At 58.5% G+C, this 18,816-nt stretch overlaps 1 protein-coding gene across 1 annotated transcript in view; it reads left to right on the forward strand.

The window, feature by feature from the left end:
* EFNB1 (ephrin B1) overlaps positions 1-5,024 on the forward strand; it is a 48,941-nt gene extending 43,917 nt beyond the window's left edge. The window contains exon 5 of the mRNA XM_069015110.1: positions 560-5,024. Within this exon, the coding sequence (XP_068871211.1) occupies positions 560-948 (389 nt within the window). The 3' untranslated portion in view covers positions 949-5,024. The remainder of the gene's footprint in view (positions 1-559) is intronic.
* The last annotated feature ends 13,792 nt before the right edge of the window (positions 5,025-18,816 follow it).

Raw genomic sequence — 18,816 nt, forward strand, 5'->3', positions numbered from 1 at the left:
ATCAGATGAAGCCAGGAAGAGTCTCTCTTTTCTTTCTGCCTGGATCGGCCTCTGAGCTCCCTGTGGGAGCTGTGGCTGCCCCAGCCCGGGGGTCAATAATTGAAGACTGGGGGGCTCTGGATGTCAGAGCCCACGTTCACCAGGGCATCCAGGTCTGTTGTGGGGAGCGAAGGCTCCCCGGGTCTGGAACGGTGTCACCTGGACACAATCAACACTCTGCTCCATAGGCTGGGAGATGGGAAGGAGAGCAGTGGTGCAGGGTGGGGGACAGAGCATGTGGTACCGCCTCTGTGCATGCCTGGGGCTCCTGCCTGCCCTGCCCAGTCCTTCCCAGGGATGTGTGGATCTTACTGGGGAGGGAGGGTGGGGGGAGCAAGTGCCATCCCCTTGGAGGTGGGGGGCTCCCCTCCTTGGGAGCATGGCAGAAGAATGTTGTGCTGAGTTTGGGGGGCAGAGAGGAGCTATGGGCGACTCATCCCCCTGCTCCACAGGTGTGATCCATGCATGGACAGAGCATGGATCTGGCTACCTCTCTGACTCATCTCCCCTTGCCTTGCAGGTTCCGTCAACCAGGATGGCCAGGAGACCCAAGGTCCCAGCGATGGCTTCCTGAGCTCCAAGGTGGCCGTGTTTGCGGCCATCGGCGCTGGCTGCGTCATCTTCATCCTCATCATCATCTTCCTCGTCGTGCTCCTGATCAAGATCCGCAAGCGGCACCGGAAGCACACGCAGCAGCGAGCCGCAGCCTTGTCCCTCAGCACCTTGGCCAGCCCCAAATGCAGCGGGAACGCGGGCTCGGAGCCCAGCGACATCATCATCCCCTTACGGACTACAGAGAACAACTACTGCCCGCACTACGAGAAGGTGAGCGGGGACTACGGGCACCCCGTCTACATCGTGCAGGAGATGCCCCCGCAGAGCCCAGCCAACATTTACTACAAGGTGTGAGGAGCAGCCTGGGAACGGCCGATGCAGCAGCGCGGGAGCGCCGGGCGCGGGGCTGGCGCCGCAGGGAGGAAGCGAAACGCCCCACCCGGCACGGCGCGGGCAGCGCCGGGAGCGGCGCCGGGGAGCGGAGGGCTCAACGCTCACGTGCTGATTCTCCCCTTTGTATTTAGTTTTGTAGTTCTCAGCTTTTGTAATCCCGAGACTCTGAGGGTGAGCCTTCAGCCTCCTCCTCTTCTTCTGCAGACTGTGGCCGGCCGTGGGGGGCAGGCGCTGTGCCTTTCCGTGCTCGGGACACCGCTGGCAAACCCGGAGACTCCACCTCCCCTTTGTGGTTTAGGATTTCCCCGCGTCACCCCTGCGGCCCTACGGGAAGTGCCCGCCAGCACCGCGGGCTCCCGGAGCCTGGAGCGATGCCGGGGCCTCGGTCCCAGGAGCAGCGAGCGCACAGGGGGATGAGGAGGAGGAGGATGCTTTGCCAAGGTGCCAAGATGCAGACAACTGTGCAGGGAGGAAGCTGGCAAACCCGATTTACTACTACTACTATTATTATTATTATAATTATTTTAATTTTTTTGTAACATTTTTATTTTTGTGAATTCTGGGTGGGACTCCGGCCCGCCGCCTCTGGGCACACGCCATCACCTCCTTCCAGCACGTCATCCTGCCGGCCACGGGGCAGGTTCCGCTCCCCTCGCTGCCCCTGGAAACTTTTGTGTTCGTAGCTGTTGACTCTTGTTTTAGTCTCTTTATAAAAAGAAAGAAAGAAAAAAAAATTCTATCTCCACCCTGTCTCAAGCGTTCCGTGCGCGAGGGGCCGGACAGCGCTCCTGCTCCACGCGGAGCAGCCGTGGCCTGGCAGCTCTTCCCAACCCCTCTGGAGCATCCCACTGTGGAAAAAAGCCTTTGGCATTCCATCAGGCTGGGGCTGAGCCTGCTGGAAGCAAAGTAGGGGGTGGCAGGGGGAAGCTGCAGCCCCCTCCCAAGCTGGGCATACTGCAGGAGGTTGTCCTTGGAAAGGAAAACTGGAAAACAAAGGTTCCCGACCTGCAGCTTGTGCTGGGGTGTCAGGAGGAGGCTGGTGCTCAGGGCTGGAAGCCCCCCCAAGAGGCTGGAGCACCAGGCTTGGCTTGGTTGGGAGCTGAGCCAAAGGCTTTTCCACCCTCCTGCTTTACCTGGAGAATCCAGTGCCCCTTGGCAGGACCTGCTTTGGGGACCAGCCCCCGCTGTGCCTGTTCCCTGCCCTGCTCCTGGTGCAGGAGCGTTCCCTGTCTTGCCACCTCCTGGGGGTCCCACAGCCCGGGCTCCCCTGCCCTTGCCTTGCCCATCTCCTGCCCAAAACTGGAAGGGGTTGAGCCTGTGTGGTGGGATCATTCCCAGCTTCCTCTTGCCAGGAGGAGCTGCCGGCACCGTGGCTGATGCCAGTGAGCCCAGCAGGGCTGGCGGTGCCCTGTCACTGCCTGTCCTTGGGCTGTCCCCCCTTCCTCACTTTCTTTTCCTTCCAGCAGTAGCTGCTTTTGCTCAGGGAGCAGGAGTGGGGCCAGTGGGGCTGTTCCCACCTGGGCTGTTCCCGCCTGTCCCCAGGGCCCCGAATCCCGCGTTAGGAAGTGCCCAAAGAGCGAGGGAGCTGCTCTGCTAAAGTGCCTTGACGAGGAGCGGGCGGGGGCGGGGGCAGAGCAGGGACGGAGGGGATCCATGGCCTGGGAGGATCCGGTGGCTTGGGGGGATCTGGTGGCCCAGCTGCTGCGCTGGGGTTTGGCCCTGAGTGGGATGGGAGCATCCCGTGGCGTCACGTTGTTGGGTTTGTGGTGGTTTAGGGCAGGAATTTGGAGTGGAGTGGAGCAGGATGTCCCAGCTCCCCTCCTGCCCTCAGCATCCCGAGGTGGTTCTGCTTCCAGGGCCCCGAACCGGCTGCTTCCCTCGGGAGAGACGCGCCCCAGCGGGTGCTCCCCCCGCTTCCCCCGTGTAGCACCTTCTGTCCCCCTCTCCTTTGTGGGATCCACTGCCCATCCTGGTCTGGGAGCTGCCCCTACCAGGACCCCCATTCCCCGATAGGGAAATCCCAGAGAATTGTGTCTTAAAAAATCCCCCTTTCCCTGCTCCCTCTGCCAAACCTTGGCCTGTGTTTCCCGAAGTGGGCAGAGCCCTGGCTGGGCAGTGGTGGCAGCAGTGACGGTGACAGTGACAGTGGAATCCCTTGGGAGTAGTGGCTGGAGTGGAGGGGGAAGTGGGGGGACGATGTAGTTTTGGTTTGGTTTTTGTGGAGAAGGGACAGAGTCTGGCCATAGGTTGTACCAAAAGTGATCTGACAGCGCCGGTGGCTTCCCACAGTGGCCATCCCCAGCTGAGGTCTCCATCAGTCCCACTCCTGCTGCTGGGAACAGCTGGAAAACCTTGTAAATATGTGAAGAAAGGGTGAAATCAGAACTCTTGGTTTTTGCTGAGCACCTCGGGCTGCTGGGTCCTGGATCAGAGTGTGTCCCTTGGGTTCTTTTTGTGGAAAGCATTGAAGTTTGATTGATTTTTCCTTTTTTATTTTTGGATTTTTTTGTTTCTTCCCCCACCTCGTTTTGTTTGTGTAAATACTAGTCTTTTTTGGAAGAAATAATGTAAAGATGTTTTGTATAAACTCCGAATTATTTTCTGGTTGCTTTTTCTTAGAAAAACAAATGAGAACTTAAAAAAAAAAGACGAAAAAAAAAGAAATTTTAACCACAAGAACGGGTGTAAAACATTGTCATAGAGCTCAGCCCGGAGCCCATGGGCTGTGCTGGAGTGTGGGAACTGCCGGGATCGGGACTGGGGACTTGCCCTCGATGTAATGCAGGATCAGATGGGCTCCAAGCAGAGAGTGAGCCAGGAGTCTGGGATTCTATTCCATCCCAGAATCTGTGGCTCATTCCCAGTGAGTCCCAGAGCTCTGACCCCGTGCCCTGGCCACAGGCAAAGACTTGGGGACACATGGTGACCTGAAGGAGCATCAAATTTATCTCCTTTCTTACCTTTAACCAAAAAATCCCTGACCTGGGGATGCAGAACTCAGTGCAACATCCTGAGATCCTGCTCTGCTTTTTCAGGCCTGTGGAGCTGCTCCTGGTGCAGATCTCTTTCCCAATGATCCCTATTTTCAGTTTTCCTGTTTTGGTTGCCAGCTGCCAGCTCACCATGGCCCCATCTCTGCTTGGTGCCTGGGCTGAGGTGGCTCCTCCTCAGCCGTGCCCACCTCAATGCAGGGGCCCTGCCCAGGGGTGGTGGCTTGCCTGGAGCCATCTCTGGTGTCACCTGGCACTTGCTGGGAGCATCCGGGACCTCCAGTTGTCCCAGTTGCTCCCGGGAGCTGGGCTGTGAACCTGCATTATATCGACACAGGGTTCCTGGGGGGTTCTGGAGGTGCTAGAGCAGGGATGGACATCCCTCTCCATCCCGGCAGCGCCGCACCCCAGCACGTCCTCACCGCACTCCCACATTTCAGAGCTGTGCCACCTCCACATCCCACAGCGTCACATCCGCGCCGTCCCCTGTCCCCAGGGGCCCGGCCCTGCCATCAACCAGCCGGGGCTGCCGCTGCCCCTCCCCTGTGCCACGGTACCGCTGGAGCAGCCGGCCTGCCGGATTTTCCCTGTCCGCTCTCCACTGCCGTTAGCCGAGAGGTGGATATGGACCTGGAGCCCGGATGTGGTCCCGGTGCGGGGCACACGGGATGGGGCTTGGGCCGAGCGGGAACGGTTGGGCACCGTGTGGGGAACTGGGCACGGAGGGAGCGAGGCCCCTCTGTGCCGGCACCTCCTCGGCTGCAGGGGCACATCCTGGCTCCAGCCTCGGCATCCCCGCGCTGGTTGATCCTCCTCGGCTCCCGGTGGGGCTCCGGCGGTGCCGGGATCTCCTCGGCCGTGCTCCCAGTGCCGCAGATTTTCTTTCTTCGTGTCATGTTCCTGGTTTTGATTCCTTTCGCCTTCTCCCAGCTCTCCCGCCCAGTAGCATATCATCGGCATCGGTAACAGCTCTGTGGCAGCTGAACTCCATGGAGCCGTGATGGAACCTGATATATTGTTAAATAAAAGGGTTTTTTTCCTATGGAATCCCGGCTGTCTCCCGTGTGCTTTATTCCTGCCCCAGGCTCGAAACCGCAGCCTGGGCTGAAAAGATCTGGGAAGCATTGGCTGGGACAGATCCTCACCAGCTGGTCCTGGAGGGACCTGGTAGGTTTGGTTTGGTCAGGAAAAGTTTGGAGATTTTCTGTCCAGTATTTACAGCATGGACTCAGGATTGGATGAACACGGGATTGGATATGGATGGATATGGTTGGGCACTCCATGGATATGGTTGGACCTGGTGATCTTAAGGGTCTTTTCCAGCCCAAATGATCCTGTGTCCATGGCTCTGTCCCTGCAGCTGGAGGCTCCTGGAGGCCACTGGATTCCCCTCAGGCTTGAGGAGCTGCTCCTGTGCTCCAGAGCAGGCCCAGCCTGTTGGGAGCTGCTGGTGGGTGGCACAGGACAGGGGTGTCCTATTCCTGGCAGGAATGAGCCTGCTCCAGACAGGCACAGGGAAAAGCAGGAAGGGAGTGAAGCCGGCTCCTCCTCACCCTAGAGATGCTTTAGGAGAGGATGGAGTCATGGAAGTTCCTGCCTGGTGCAAACCACACCTGCTCCTGTCCAGGTTGTCCTGTCAGGAATTGTGGGTGCTGAATTCCGGTGTGACCACAGGGGTATGTGAGGGAATGGGTCTGGTTTATGGGATCTTGGAGTTAAAGTGGGGCTGAGGCACCAACCAAGAGAGGTTGGAGAAAACTCATCCAGCATGGAGGGGTGAGGTGAGCCTTGGGGATGGAGCACAGCAGGAGCTGCTTGGGCACAGCCGGAACCACTGGGACAGTGCCAAGAGTCTGCTGGAGCGAGCAGGGAATGGTGGGATGGGGGTCGGGATGGGGGGCCCTGGGGTGCACCAGCTGGGCTCAAATGTGGTTTGCTGGTTTGAAAATCCTCCTTCTCTGCATGCTTTGATCCCAGTGGGAATGAAATAAGGCTTTTAATTCTAAACAGCTTCGCTGGGCCCTGATGCCCGCAGGGATAACTGGAAGTGCCAAACGTGCTGGGACCTGCCAGCAGAGGGGAAAGTGCTTTAACAGGTTCCTGGAACCGCCCCCGGGCCGGGAGCGGGAGGGAGGGAGGGTCCCCCCGGCTCCGGGGCTGCTCCGGGTGGGACCGGCACGGACTGGGGGTGCAGAGCCTGCCAGCCCCACGGGATCACTCCTGGTGCTCCATGTGTGTCCCGGGGCAGCTGCAGAGAGGGTCCCACAGGGCAGGGATGTGCTGCAGCTGCTTTATCCCAGTTACAGAGTTTGGGGAGTCTCCGTCTCCTGATCGCAGCCCAGTGTGAGATCCTGTGGAAGTGCTGGGAAAGGTTTGGCTGGGAGCACCCTTGTCCCTGTCTGTAGTGGGAGGGGACATCAAGCCCTGGTGCCCACGGGGACATGGAGGCTCTGCTCTGCTCCCAGGGGCCGGCTGGCAGTGAGGGATCGGCAGGATCCTACCCGGGAGCCTGTGGATCTGGAAAGTTCATTAAAGCTGCAGAGCTGCTGATGGTTTTGGATGTCCATCAGGACTGGAGGAGTTATTTTAATTATTTCACATAAAGGAGCTTTTTGTCGAGTTTATTAACTCGCCCTTGGCCGGATACCACTTGGTAGTGGGGCGGCTGCCAGGCCAGCAGAGTCAGAGCATTTGGGGGGATTGGGATGCTGGGGGTAACCATGTCCCTGGTGCAGGAGTGTTTGGGGGATCGGGATACTGGGGCGCACTGTGTCCCTGGTCCAGGAGCATTTGGGGGGTCAGGATGCCGGGCTCACCCCAGATGCAGGAGCAGTGCCACTGTGTGCCCTGGCCAGGGTGGAACCCCCACGGAAGGGCAGCCTGTATGGGAAGCACCTGTATGACCTGGTTAAGTGATGGGAAGCTCAAAGCCCCTTGGAGGCAGGTGAGCAGGGAATGACGGATCTGCAGCACTTCCAGCTCTGATTTGAGACCAGGCTCAGCTGGAGATGGGACACTGGGGCTGCTGGGGGGCTCAGGAGGAGCTCTGGTGTGGAAGAGCACGGGGCAGGGACACCCCCAGAACTCCTGGAACATCGGCTCCACGTGCTGGGGCTGTGCTGGTGGCACTGGTGCTGACAGGGTGCTCTCCCTGTTCCACCCATCCTCTCCCTCTTAATCCCAGCAGTGCCAAGCATTGCCATCCCCGGAGCTTCTCACTCCCATCAAGGGCCTGAGCAGCAGTTGCTGCTGCCCATCCATCCATGGACGAGCTGGCCCTGGGAGGCAGCAGGGATGGAGCTGGAGCACCAGTGCCTCCAGCCCCTGCCCTTCCCAGCCTTGGCTGTGTTCCCTGGATCTCGGCTGGGCTGAGGGTGAGCAGGACAATGTATCCCAGGCTTCCTTTCCGATATCACACCCCATTCTCCCATTGCTGCAGCCTATTCCTGGCCTCATCCGCCCTTCCCAGCCCACTCAGCCTCCTCCTCTGGCATTTCCATTCCAAGGGGAGCATCTGAGCCCCCCAGCCTGGAAGGGGCTGGATAACAGCAATTCCTGTTCATAAACCTTGGCTGGACCAGCTGCGGCCACCAGGACTGGGAAGTTTATCCTTGTTTTCCCTACAGTATATCCAAAATAACTAACAGGTTTTCCTGGTCGAGGTGCTGGGCTTTTCCCACAGCCAGGCTTTCTGCCGCATCCACTGGCTCGCCTGCACCTGGTTTCCAGGGAGAGGAGCCTGGAAGATCCATTAGGCTGTCGTGGAATGCAACGAGTCCCGCAGGCTCCGTAATAAGAGCAATAACGGGAATGCACTGGGGGGCTGTTTGTCACTGGGATGGGATGGGGTGGGATGGGATGGGATGGGATGGGATGGGGATGGGGATGGGGATGGGGATGGGGATGGGGATGGGAATGGAGACAGGGAGGGGATGGGATGGGGATGGGAATGTGGACAGTGGTCTCTGCTTTAGATGCTGAATGGGATGGGAGGAGGAGAAGGATGAGGAAGAGGAGGAAAAGAGCACAGCTGGTGCTGGCAAGGCAGCGGGTCGGGATCCAGCACTCTCCCTGTGTTCCTGTGCCACTGCCAGCCCCATCCCTGTGCCAGGGCAGCCATCTGTGCCCGAGGCGGAGCAGATCCGGGCAGAGCAGGCCCGGCGCCGCTCGCACAAAGGCCCCGCAGTTGGACCCAGCGGAGCTCAAGTGCTCGGAGAAAAGTGTCACATGCTGCCAAGGTTTTTCCTCTGCAGGCAGGCCCGGAGCCAGCGGGGATGGCTGCAGCCTTTTTCCCCTGGCAGCGCTTCCAGCATCCTGAAAGGCTCTTCCCTGGTCATATCCCAGCCAGCCAGGATGTGCAGGAGCTCCCATGAATGACGTCCCTGGGTTTGCCAGCTGGGATAACCATGAGCTAAGAGCTGGGCTGGAAGGGTCACTGGGCTGGAAGGGTCACAGGGCTGGAAAAGGCAAAGGAGTGCGCTAGGAAGCCGTGGAGGGACGAGGAGGAAGCTTTCTCCCAGTGAAACAGGGAGCTCCAGGATAAATCCTGTAGGTTTTGGTTCGTTAAGAAGGAATGAACACGACTCTACAGCAAACATCAGTTAATTATGTGCAAGGTTTTAATGTTCCTGAAACACAACCCTTGGAGAGGGTCCCCCAGCTGCTGGAAGGGGGTCTGAAGGAAACACAGAGCTTTTCCTTTTGTTTTTGATGGAGGATGAGAGAAAAATGGGAAATATCAGTGCCGTGGCCACCCTGAGAGCTGCTGCTGAGCCAGCCCAGGATCCTGCTGGGGTTGGGGTGTTCTGTCTCTCTGCAATCCCGGGAGTCTGACAGGGGCTTGTCCCGATTTCCAGCAATCCTGGGATCCTGACAGGGGCTTGTTCTGCCTCTCACTAATCCTGGGACCCTGTGGGGGTTTCTCCCTCCTCTGAGCCAGCCCAGGATCCTGCTGGGAGGTTGCCTCATTTCAGTGGTCACTTTGTGCTTCTTCCCTGTTCCCAGGGGCACAGGGATGACACGGTGACTGCAGGGGGGATGTGTCCTGGGGGAGGTGTGATCCAGGCTCCCACCGCTCCACCACACCCCAGGGAGGGATGTGGCTGAGGCCTTGGTCAGCTCCCGTGTCCCAAGGCCAGTGCCCAGAGCTCAGGGATGGGATTTGGGCAGAACCAGGACAAGCTGGGCTCCTGTTCCCATCCTGCAGCTCCTGTTCCCATCCCAGCGATCGCCTCCAGCCTTGGCTGGGAAGGGCCGAGTGAGGCTTCGGTTTCAGCTGAGCTCCCCCCTAATTCCTGCAGCCTGGTGTAATCCTCCCCAGTGAGCCCAGCGCCAGGTTCCTGCTGGAAATTGGCTCTGGCTGTGGCTCTGGGGTCTTTGTAGGGAAGCTGAGCCAGGAGGAAAAGCGAGCTGGAGACTCCAAAGGGCTGGGGAGCTCTGCTCTCCACCTGAGGGCTGGGGGAGCTCAGGTGGGGACGTGACACAGCTGGTGTCTGGGGTGGGGTGGAAAAAACCCTGAATCCTGCTGGGAGCTGGGGTGGGATCATCCCTGCGGTGGGGCGGCAGGGGATGGGGTGCTGTGCGGTGCCAGCCATGCCCAGCAGAAGGTAAAGGGCTTCCTGGGGTGCCCAGGAGGTGCCCCAGCTGGAGATGGGCTTCTCCTGGTGCAGATGGAGGTGGGGAGGGATGCAGGGAATACCTGAGGAGATGAACCGGTGGGTGAATCCACAGCCAGGAGCACAGAGACAGCTGCCTGTGGGGTGATTTCCCTTTGCATCAATGAAGGGAAGGCTCCAGGAGCTTTCCTGCTGCCCCAGCCCCAGCAGGGAAAGCTGCCCTTGGAAAAATGGGGTGGAGGGCTCCCATGGCTGCTATCCCTGTGGGACCCCCTGGTGTCCCCCCAACTGTGGCTGTGCCAGTGCCCATCTTGCTCCAGTGCAGGGGCTGCAGGAACTTGCAAGGATGGCAGCTCCCAGCTCTGCATCCCTGCATCCATCACTTTGTCCTGGCTGGAAACCAGAGAGCAGCTCGTGAGGAGGATGCGGGATGAACTGTGGCTTCCCACTGCTTGATGTAAAATGGGATTGGCCATTAATTATGGACTTAACAGGGCCGGGCTGGGGGGACCTGCAGGGGCTGGATCACAGCAAGGATTGAGGGGACCATGCGGCCGGGGAAGAGGTTTCCCAGGGGATCGATGGGAAGGGCTGAGCTTCATCCCAGCGGGAGAAGGCAGCTCTGGGCAGGCAGACGTGGTCCTGCTGGGGTGCCCATCCCACCTCTCCCAGGGAAGGTCCCTCCCACGAAGTCCTGGCCGCAGCCCTGCCAGAGCCTGACGCCTCTCCTCGCCCTCCCTGGGCTTCCAACAATAATCCCGGTGCCGGCTGGGCTTTGCTGCTCTTGGACGCGGGAGTGGGGCCGGAGCGCTCGGCTCGTAAGGCGATATCCCGATATCCCGGCAGCCGGAGCAGCCGAACAAAGGCGCAGTGTCTGCGGCCCCCCGGGTCACCCGGAAACCCGTCCCAGCCTGGGGGGAAAGGGTTAAGGAAGGCTGAGCCTCCAAACATCCCGCGATCCCTCTCAAAACCAACAGAGGGATAATTAGCTGCTAATAAACGGGAGAGATGAGCCTGGGTGTCCTGGGGCGATGCCGAGGGCTGAGGGCCGTGGGGTGCGCGGTGCAGGGGCAGCAAGGCTGGGAGGGCTCATCCCACATCCCAGAAAATCCCAAACTGTGAACACCTCACCCACAGCTCAGGCAGCAAAGCCTGGGGGGTCGGGGTTTTATTCCATGTCTTATCATAGGATCACAGAATCATCCAGGTGGGAAAAACCTGCTGAGATCATCGAGTCCAACTGTCCTCCCAGCACTGCTGCATCCCCAGGTGTCACTTCCATGTGTTTTTTGAACACTTCCAGGGATGCTGATTCCATCGCTTCCCTGGGTAACCTGTTCCGGGGTCTGACCACCAACTTTCAGCCAAGAAAATCCTGCAGGGTTTCCCAGAGTTGGTTTTGCACCTTCCGGGTGATCCCAGCTGCTGGAGGTGGATTTCCAGGCACAGAACCCCTGTGTATGTGAGGGGAATGCAGGAATTCCCTCCGGGAATGCCATTTGGATGTTAGAACCTCCTCATTCAGCTGGGGATGGGCAGGGGGCTTGGCAGGAGACAAAAAGGCTCTCCAGGAGCAGCAGTGGGTCTCAGGCATGTCCTGCCCGGAGATGCTCCATGGGATGCTCCATGGAATGATCCATGCGGTACTCCATGGGATGCTCCATGGGATGCTCCATGGGATGCTCCATGGGATGCTTCATGCAATGCTCCATGGAATTCTCCATGGGATGCTCCATGGGATGCTCCATGGAATTCTCCATGGGATGTTTCATGAGGTGCTCCATGCTCGTAATTTTCCATGGAATTCTCCACGGGATTCTCCATGCAATGATCCATGGAATTCTCCATGTGATGCTCCATGTGATGCTCCATGGGATGCTCCATGCGATGCTCCATGGGATGCTCCATGGGATGCTTCATGTGATGCTCCGTGTACTTATCCGGCCCCACCACATCCCGTGCTCCCTCCACTCTTCCCTGCGGCACCGCTGGCTGCGGGAGAGCGGCGGGGAGGGCCAGGCAGGCGAATGCTGCCCTGAATGAGAGAGAAAGGCCCTTTCAGGGAGTGCAGCCAAGCACGGAGCGCGGCCGGAGCGCGGCCACAGCTGGGGGAGGCCCCGCAGCCCCAGGGACGGGCAGGGAGGAGACCGCTGGAGCACGGATCTGCTGAGCCACAGGATGAGGAAAATCTGGAGCAAGGGAAGGTGGAGGCTTCCTGGGAGACCAGGACTTGCAGCTGGACCCTTTGGATCATCCTGACCTGGCACCAGGGCTGGTCTTGCTGCAGGTGGGGTGTTCCAGATGGGATGGGCATCTTGGCTGTGGATGGAGCCACCCCTTGTCTCCAGCATCAGGGGGTACTGGAGGAGCAAAAGGCTCCTCGGCTGTGTGGGATTCATCCCGCCAGGAGCAGGAGCAGGCAGTTGGGAATGCTCCCAGCATCATCACGGAGCTGGGGGGTGCTGGGGGAGCCGCGGGGGGGGTCTGGGGGAGCTTGGCTCTCACCCTCCATTGGCAAAGTGATTCCTTCCCCTCCAGCAGGTTTTTAAAGGGATGGTTTTGCCCTAGAAGTCACATAATTAACATTTCCCACTTCACTGTGTCCTCTGGGCAGGCTGGTGTCCTGCACAGTGTCCTGTGCTCAGCTCCACAATTCCAGCACCAAACCTGGAATTGGCTCTGCCATGGTTGCTTTGTTTCCAGCGGAGTGGGGTGAAACGTGTCCGATTAATGCTGTGCTCAACAAAAATATGCAGTTTTGGACTGGCCTGGACTATTCATTCGTTCTGGCTTCAGAGCCAAAAGAATGGATTTTTAAAATATAAAAATGTCTCACTTCAACATTTTTTAAATCAAATATTTTGGCTTTGCCTTTGGAGTTGGAGCTGGGAGATCAGGTGAAGCCATAGGGAGCACTTTTAAAAACATTTTTTCCAGCCTAACTCTCCCTTCCCAAACAAACTTGGCCTTTTCTCTGGCTGTATTTAACGTGGGATTGTTTGTTTATCCTCGTGCAGACCACGGCATTCGCTTTTGTGGTGTTTCTTGTTTGTTCTGGGATCCTTGAAATGATTTGGGTTTTGTTATTATTTGCTTGCTGAAGGAAACCCCAAATCCGTTATTTTCACACTTCTTGTTGCAGTGGGTTTTCCTCCAGCACTTTCCCATTACCCACCAGAAGGAAGAGGGATTTGGGGCGTCGCTTTGCATGGACGGGCCCTTGTGGGGTGGCTGGGGTTTTTTGGGGGGGTTTGCTTTAGGGTTTTTAGGTTTTTAGGGAGTGTGTGTGCCCGGGCTGGGAGGATTTTGTAGCAGCAAAGCCAAGGGGAGGCCATGGGAGCCATGGGAAGGGGGTCCCTGGGGATGAGTCCTGCTCCACCACCCACTCAGCCTCTCCTCAGGGGGCTCTGGAACATCTCCGAGGTTTTATCCAAGCTAAGTAATTCCAGGATTCCGTGTCGATTCTGGGCTGGGCGGTGGGTGATGCTCCATGGGGAACAAACGGGGGGGTTCCCGTGTGAGCTGAGCCCTATCCCGTGCTCCCCTTCCCCCCAAGCGTCCGTGCACGCTCCGAGCCCGGCTCGGGCACCGCCAGCGCTGATGATGTGTCCTGGCAGCCGCCGCCTCCGGCTCCTCGGGAGCGCGGCCGCGCGGGTGACGAGATGTGCCCTGACGGCCCGGCCACGTTACACAATGGGCTGTGCTGGGGAGGGCCCGGGGGCTGCGGGCACCGGGACCCCCCCACGGACACCCCCCGTGCCTCGTCCTGCCCGGCTGCTCCGCTTCCCGCTCCGCTCCGTGGGGTTTTCCATGGGGATGCTGTGCCGGTCACTGCGGATGCTCTGCCGGTCACTGGCCTTATGGGGCTGAGAGCAGCGAGCCGTGGCCGAGGGAGAGGATGGTGGGGGAGGAAGCTTTGCTTGTGCAAGGCCTCCTTTTCCCTGCTCCTCACCGCTTCCCAGATCCTGGCCCTGCTGGAGTAGCAGCTCCCCGGCATCCCTGTGCCGGCTGCATCCCCCGGGACCGGCTGGGCTGGTGCGACAGGCGTGAACGGCGCGGTGGTGACACAGCTACGTGTCCTCATTCTTCACTGTGGCCTCTGTGTGCAACTTTTAATTGCTTTTGTGCTGTGGGTGGCGAGTCCGGCAGCCCAGGATCCGCGGCGCCAGCGGAGCTGGCTCTTCCTCGCTATTGTTGGTGCTCCTGGAATGTTGGAGCCCTGGCACAGCTCCGGTCTGGAGAGACCCCCGAGCCAGGATCAGCCCCCCAGACTGGGATAGAGACACCTCCAAGCCATTCCAGGTGCAGGGAAGCCTTTGTTGCCATTTCCATCCTCCCTGTCCCCACATCCTCCCACGCCAGGTTGGTGGCAGGCGCAGAGCGGGTGGCAGGGAGCTGGAATGGTGGCAGGGGTGCTCATGGCCAGCTGAAGATCTTCAGTGTCTGGTTGGACTTGGCATAAAATATTCATTGGAGGCAGACCCATCCCGCTGGCTGCGGGACAAGCCATCAGCTGGCAGGGGACGGGAAAGGCGGTGGGAAGAGGCTGTGTCCCCACGGTGGGGACAGGGGGGTGGCACCAGGCATGGAGAGCCCCCCCAGCCCTCCTCCTCCACGGCCTCCAAATGCTCGGGCCTGGTGGGAGGCTGCGGGTTCCTTCCGGGAAGAGCAGAAGGGTCCTGCAGATCTCAGCATCCTCCTTGGCTGGCGGCTCGGCCACCTGGAAGACGACGGGAATCAGCCTGGTTTGGAGCGGGTTGGATCCCGTCTCCCCACCCGGGATGTCTTGCATATGCACCGGGATGGGGGGGAGGGGCTGGGCCCTCAGAGCACTGCCAGGGGGGATTTGGGGAGTAATCGAGCGCCAGGACAGGGTCAGCCCACCTCTGCTAACATCCCTGGGCGAGGTGAGGAGCAGGACGCTTCCGCGTGGACATCTCATGCCGTGGTTCCCATCTGTGCCACGGGGTCTCATCCATCTGTCAGCGGGTCCAGCTCCCAGCTGGAGCATCAAGGACCCACCACTCCTGTGGGTTCCTGAGCCCCGGGAAGATCCAGCCAGGAGCTTTCATGGTAAATCTTGGAGCTCAGCAGGAGCCCAGGGCTGCAGTACGTGGTGAGGAGGGTGAGAGACCTGGAGCAGCCCTGGGAGACGTGGCAGCTCCTGCACCTCCCGCAGCTCCATGCTCACTGTAATCAGCAGTACTGGGAATCTCAGCTGCTCCTCTGCTCCCTGCAGCTCCATGGAGTGAGCCTGGAATCCGGGAGCCACAGCTGATGGCATCCAAGGGCACTTCCTTCTATGGCTGAGGCAAACAGTTCTTCATTATCATTATGACTATTATTATTACTATTGTTATTATTACTATTTTTATTACTACTACTACTACTACTACTATTATTATTATTATTATTATTATTATTATTATTATTATTATTACTGCTACTCTGGGGCTGAGCCCCCCACTGTCCTCTCCCTTTGGGGCTCCCTGGGATGCTGCTCATTCCGGGAGGAGCTGTGACATTCTCAGTGTGCAGCCACTGAGCCCCAAAAGCCCCCTGCATGGGAAGGTGCCATTCCCATCACAGGGACCACAGGAAACACATTCCCCCTCGGCTTTTTCAAGCTGCAAAGGTGTCACGGTCCTTCCCAGAGCACAAAAATTCCGGTGGCAATAATGGACATGGGAGAGCCATGTGCTGCCCTGCTGTCACCCTCTGAGCCTGCCCTCCCTCCTGCTGGCACTGGGGGTCCTGCTCTGGGATGGATGGTGCCGGAGCAGGATTCCAGCACGGATCCCTGCTGGTACCCTCGGGGCAGGATGGACACAGGGAAACCTCAGGAGAGGCTGCACAGAGCCAGGAGAGAGGGACCGTGTGGCTGTGGGAAGGGCAGCCCTGGCCTCCCAGTGCTTTTGGGGGCAGGAAAAGGGGTTCTGTCCCAAATTCTCCAGGGTTTGGGTGCTGCTGGCCCTGGGTGATGGTCCACCTGCCTGGCAACACCAAAGCTGGAGAGCAGCAGTCCATTTGAGCTGGAAACCATTACCAGTGCCATGCATCCTGTGAGGAGGGACCAGCGTTCCTCATCCCATCCTGCAATTCTGGGCAGCAGCTTTTGTCCGGCACTGGGCAATGCCAGGGCATAGAATTGAGAATCCTGGAATGGTTTGGATTGGGAGAGACCTTAAAGCTCATCTCATTCAACCCCCTGCCATGGCAGGCACCCCTTCCACTACCCCAGGCTGCTCCAAGCCCCATCCAGGTGAGCAGGAGGTGGGAAGCCAGCGGTGCTCTGGCTCTCTCCGGAGCCCCAGCACCAGCTCAGTCCTCCAAACCAGGTCACAGCATCCTTGTCCTGCTTCCATCACTCAGTCCCAGTTGATCCCTGCATATCGCCATCCTCCTCCTGATCCTCTCAGGCCATGGATGCCGGAAGGTCGCTGTGGCTGTGCCTGCTCTGCGCCTTCTCCCAGGGCCTGGGGCTGCTGCAGTGCCTCTCGCATCCAATTGGGAACTGGGCTCCTGTCCAGGCACAGGAGCCTCGGCGGGGCTGTGATTTACCACCATCAGCTCAGTGCCACGGGCAGGGCTGCCCTCAGCCCTTCCCGCAGCTGCTTTAATGACCTACTTTTAATCCAGGGCCTGGGATGAATTAGAGGCAGCAAAGCCTGGGCGAGGTTTTGTTTGGCCTTTCTGGGGTGGGTTTGTTCCCCTGTTTGGGCAGTGCAAAAGGGAGCCCCTTCGCTCTCGGGGTCTCTTTCAACTCAGCTCCTTGAAAGACTCCCCCAGAACTGCTTCTCTCTTTAGTGCTGTGATTAAGCTCCTCTCCCCACCCCTGTATCAAATCCAGCTGCAGAGCTGAAGAGATTCTTGGCAGGAGACTCAAGACAGAAACAATACTTCAAGTGGAAGAGGGGGGCCGGGGGCCAGAGCTCTTCCCAAAGCCCTGGAGAGCTCTGGGGCTTCATTAAGGGGATTTTTGCAGCCTGTGGTCAGAAAATCCTTCAACTTTGTAGCTATAAAAAGTAAATTTCCATCATCTGTTTTGCCCAAGCAGATGAAGGTGAGCATTCCGAGCTGGCGCCTTGGCTGGATCCATCCTGAGGTTACCTGAGGGAAAAGCTCTCTGAGATCCTCGAGTCCAACCATTCCCCAGTGCTGCCAAGGCCACCACTGTGTCCCCAAGTGCCACATCCCCAGATCTCTCAAATCCCCCACTACCCCAGGCAGCCTGTGGCAGGCCTTGACAACAATTTCCATGACAAAATTTTCCCAATATCCAACTAAACCTCCCCTGGCACAGCTTAAGGCTGCCTTCCCTTGTCCTGTGACTTGTTCCTTGGGAGGCCCTGGGTGCCCACGGATGGGTGACACTCTCTGCACATCCCGGCATGGAAAAACCTTGGGTTGCTTGGGAAGATGGTGCCCACAGGAGCCTCCCAAACTTTGGGAAGTCAGTAATAATTGGGTAGGGGGAAGGAAGGGGTAATTAAAATAGTTTGTGGACTTGCCAAGGAGGGAACAGGGCTGATCCCTGCCAGAGGCTGCCCATCATAGAATCCCAGAATGGTTTGGGGTGGAAGGGACCTTAAAGCTCATCTCATTGCATCCCCTGCCATGGGCAGAGACACCTCCCACTGGACCAGGTTGCTCCAAGCCCTGTCCAACCTGGCCTTGACCCAGCTGGAGATGGGAGGAGCAAGGTGTCCGTGGTGCTCAGTGGGATGTGCCACTCCAGAGGGCTGGGATCAAAAGGCAGCTGGGCATTGACCCAGAGGAAAAAATCCAGGGAGGTTGAAAACTACAGTGACAGGAATATTGGCTGGCCTAGAGTGGCACATCCCTCCCAAGGGGTTCCTGCCCTCATGCCAAGCCTCTCCACGCCTGTGGAAGGGCATCCCATGGCACTGGAGGGACAGGGAGCCAGGGAGGGAATATCCAGGGCATCAGCAGCCGGTTTGGGAGGTGAGGCTGCCCTGGGCAAGAGGCAAGAGCAGACCCAGAGCAGGAATGAATGTGAGAAAAGCAGACTTTGCTCTGGGTGGGGAATCACCGAGGGATTAAAGGTTTAATAAGATCAGAGGGACAAAGCAATAATTAGCCTAAATTATGCTGTAATTTAGGAAATTAAAAACAAAGCCTCTCATGTCAGAGGAATAACTCTGCCAGCAAAGTGGGGGAAGAGCTGAGGAGCAAAGGGGGACGTGACACCTTGGGGTGAGGAGATTGGAGGAACGGCCGCAGCTCGGCCCGGGCAGGGCGAGGGAAGAAGGGAGGGAGGGATGGAGGGAGGGGAGCCTGGAGGGTCGGGGGCTCAGCCCCAGCCCCCCAGGGTGTGCTGGGTGTGCAGGCTGGGACAGGCACCCGGCTGCAGCTCTGCCTTCCCTCCCCTCCCCTCCCTTCCCTCCCCTGCCTGCAGGAGGGGGAGTGGGGCTGGAGCTCAGCCCTGGGCACCGGTGGGGGTCCCCACTCCCACCAGCCAGGCCCGGTGTGCCCCCCGCTGCAGCCTGGGCTCTGGGGGGCTGCTGGCTGGCAAAGCCCCTCCTGGCCTGGAAAACCCAACCATCCCCGGGATGGGAGCTGGGGAAGTGGCTCCAGGCTGGGAGCAGCGTTTTCACTGGCGCTCAGGAATTCGCCTGGAGAGACAATCAGCTCAGCCCCCAAGACTTAGCTCATTACAATAACATCAAGATTAAATGGGATATAGAAACAGCTGTCCTAAAGCTCCTTAAAGGATCTGAACAGATGTAACAAAAATAGATTTACATTTAATTTATTAAGTTTTTCCTCCCTTACCATTTAGATCATTTGGCTTTTTTAAATAGTGTTTTATCTCTGCCTGGGCCTTGCCCAGCCCTCTGTTAGCTCCAGTCCCTTGTTCCACAGCACAGGCACAAGGAAAAGCCCCATTCCGGGGAGCAGGGATGCTGACCTGGCTCTTTTGGGCACATTCACATTTGGATCAGCTGCCCAGCTGCAAATGAGATAAATGTGCAGAGCAGAACTAGGGCAGTAAATGCTCAGAGCAACTTCGGACCTGACCCTGCTGAGCCTGGGCTGCTGCAGGCGCCTGCCTGTGGCTCAGGAAGCTGATTCCAGGCTCTGTGTCACCAGATCTGCCTGGTGACAGGGGATGAAGGGACAGAGCTTTGCTCAGCTCCACAAAATGGAGCTTGGAAAGGGATGGAGGCTCCCCGGAAATTTAGGGGAGAAAAAGGCAAATG

This window comes from Aphelocoma coerulescens, chromosome 4A (assembly GCF_041296385.1).
Source record: "Aphelocoma coerulescens isolate FSJ_1873_10779 chromosome 4A, UR_Acoe_1.0, whole genome shotgun sequence".
NCBI classification, from domain to species: domain Eukaryota; kingdom Metazoa; phylum Chordata; class Aves; order Passeriformes; family Corvidae; genus Aphelocoma; species Aphelocoma coerulescens.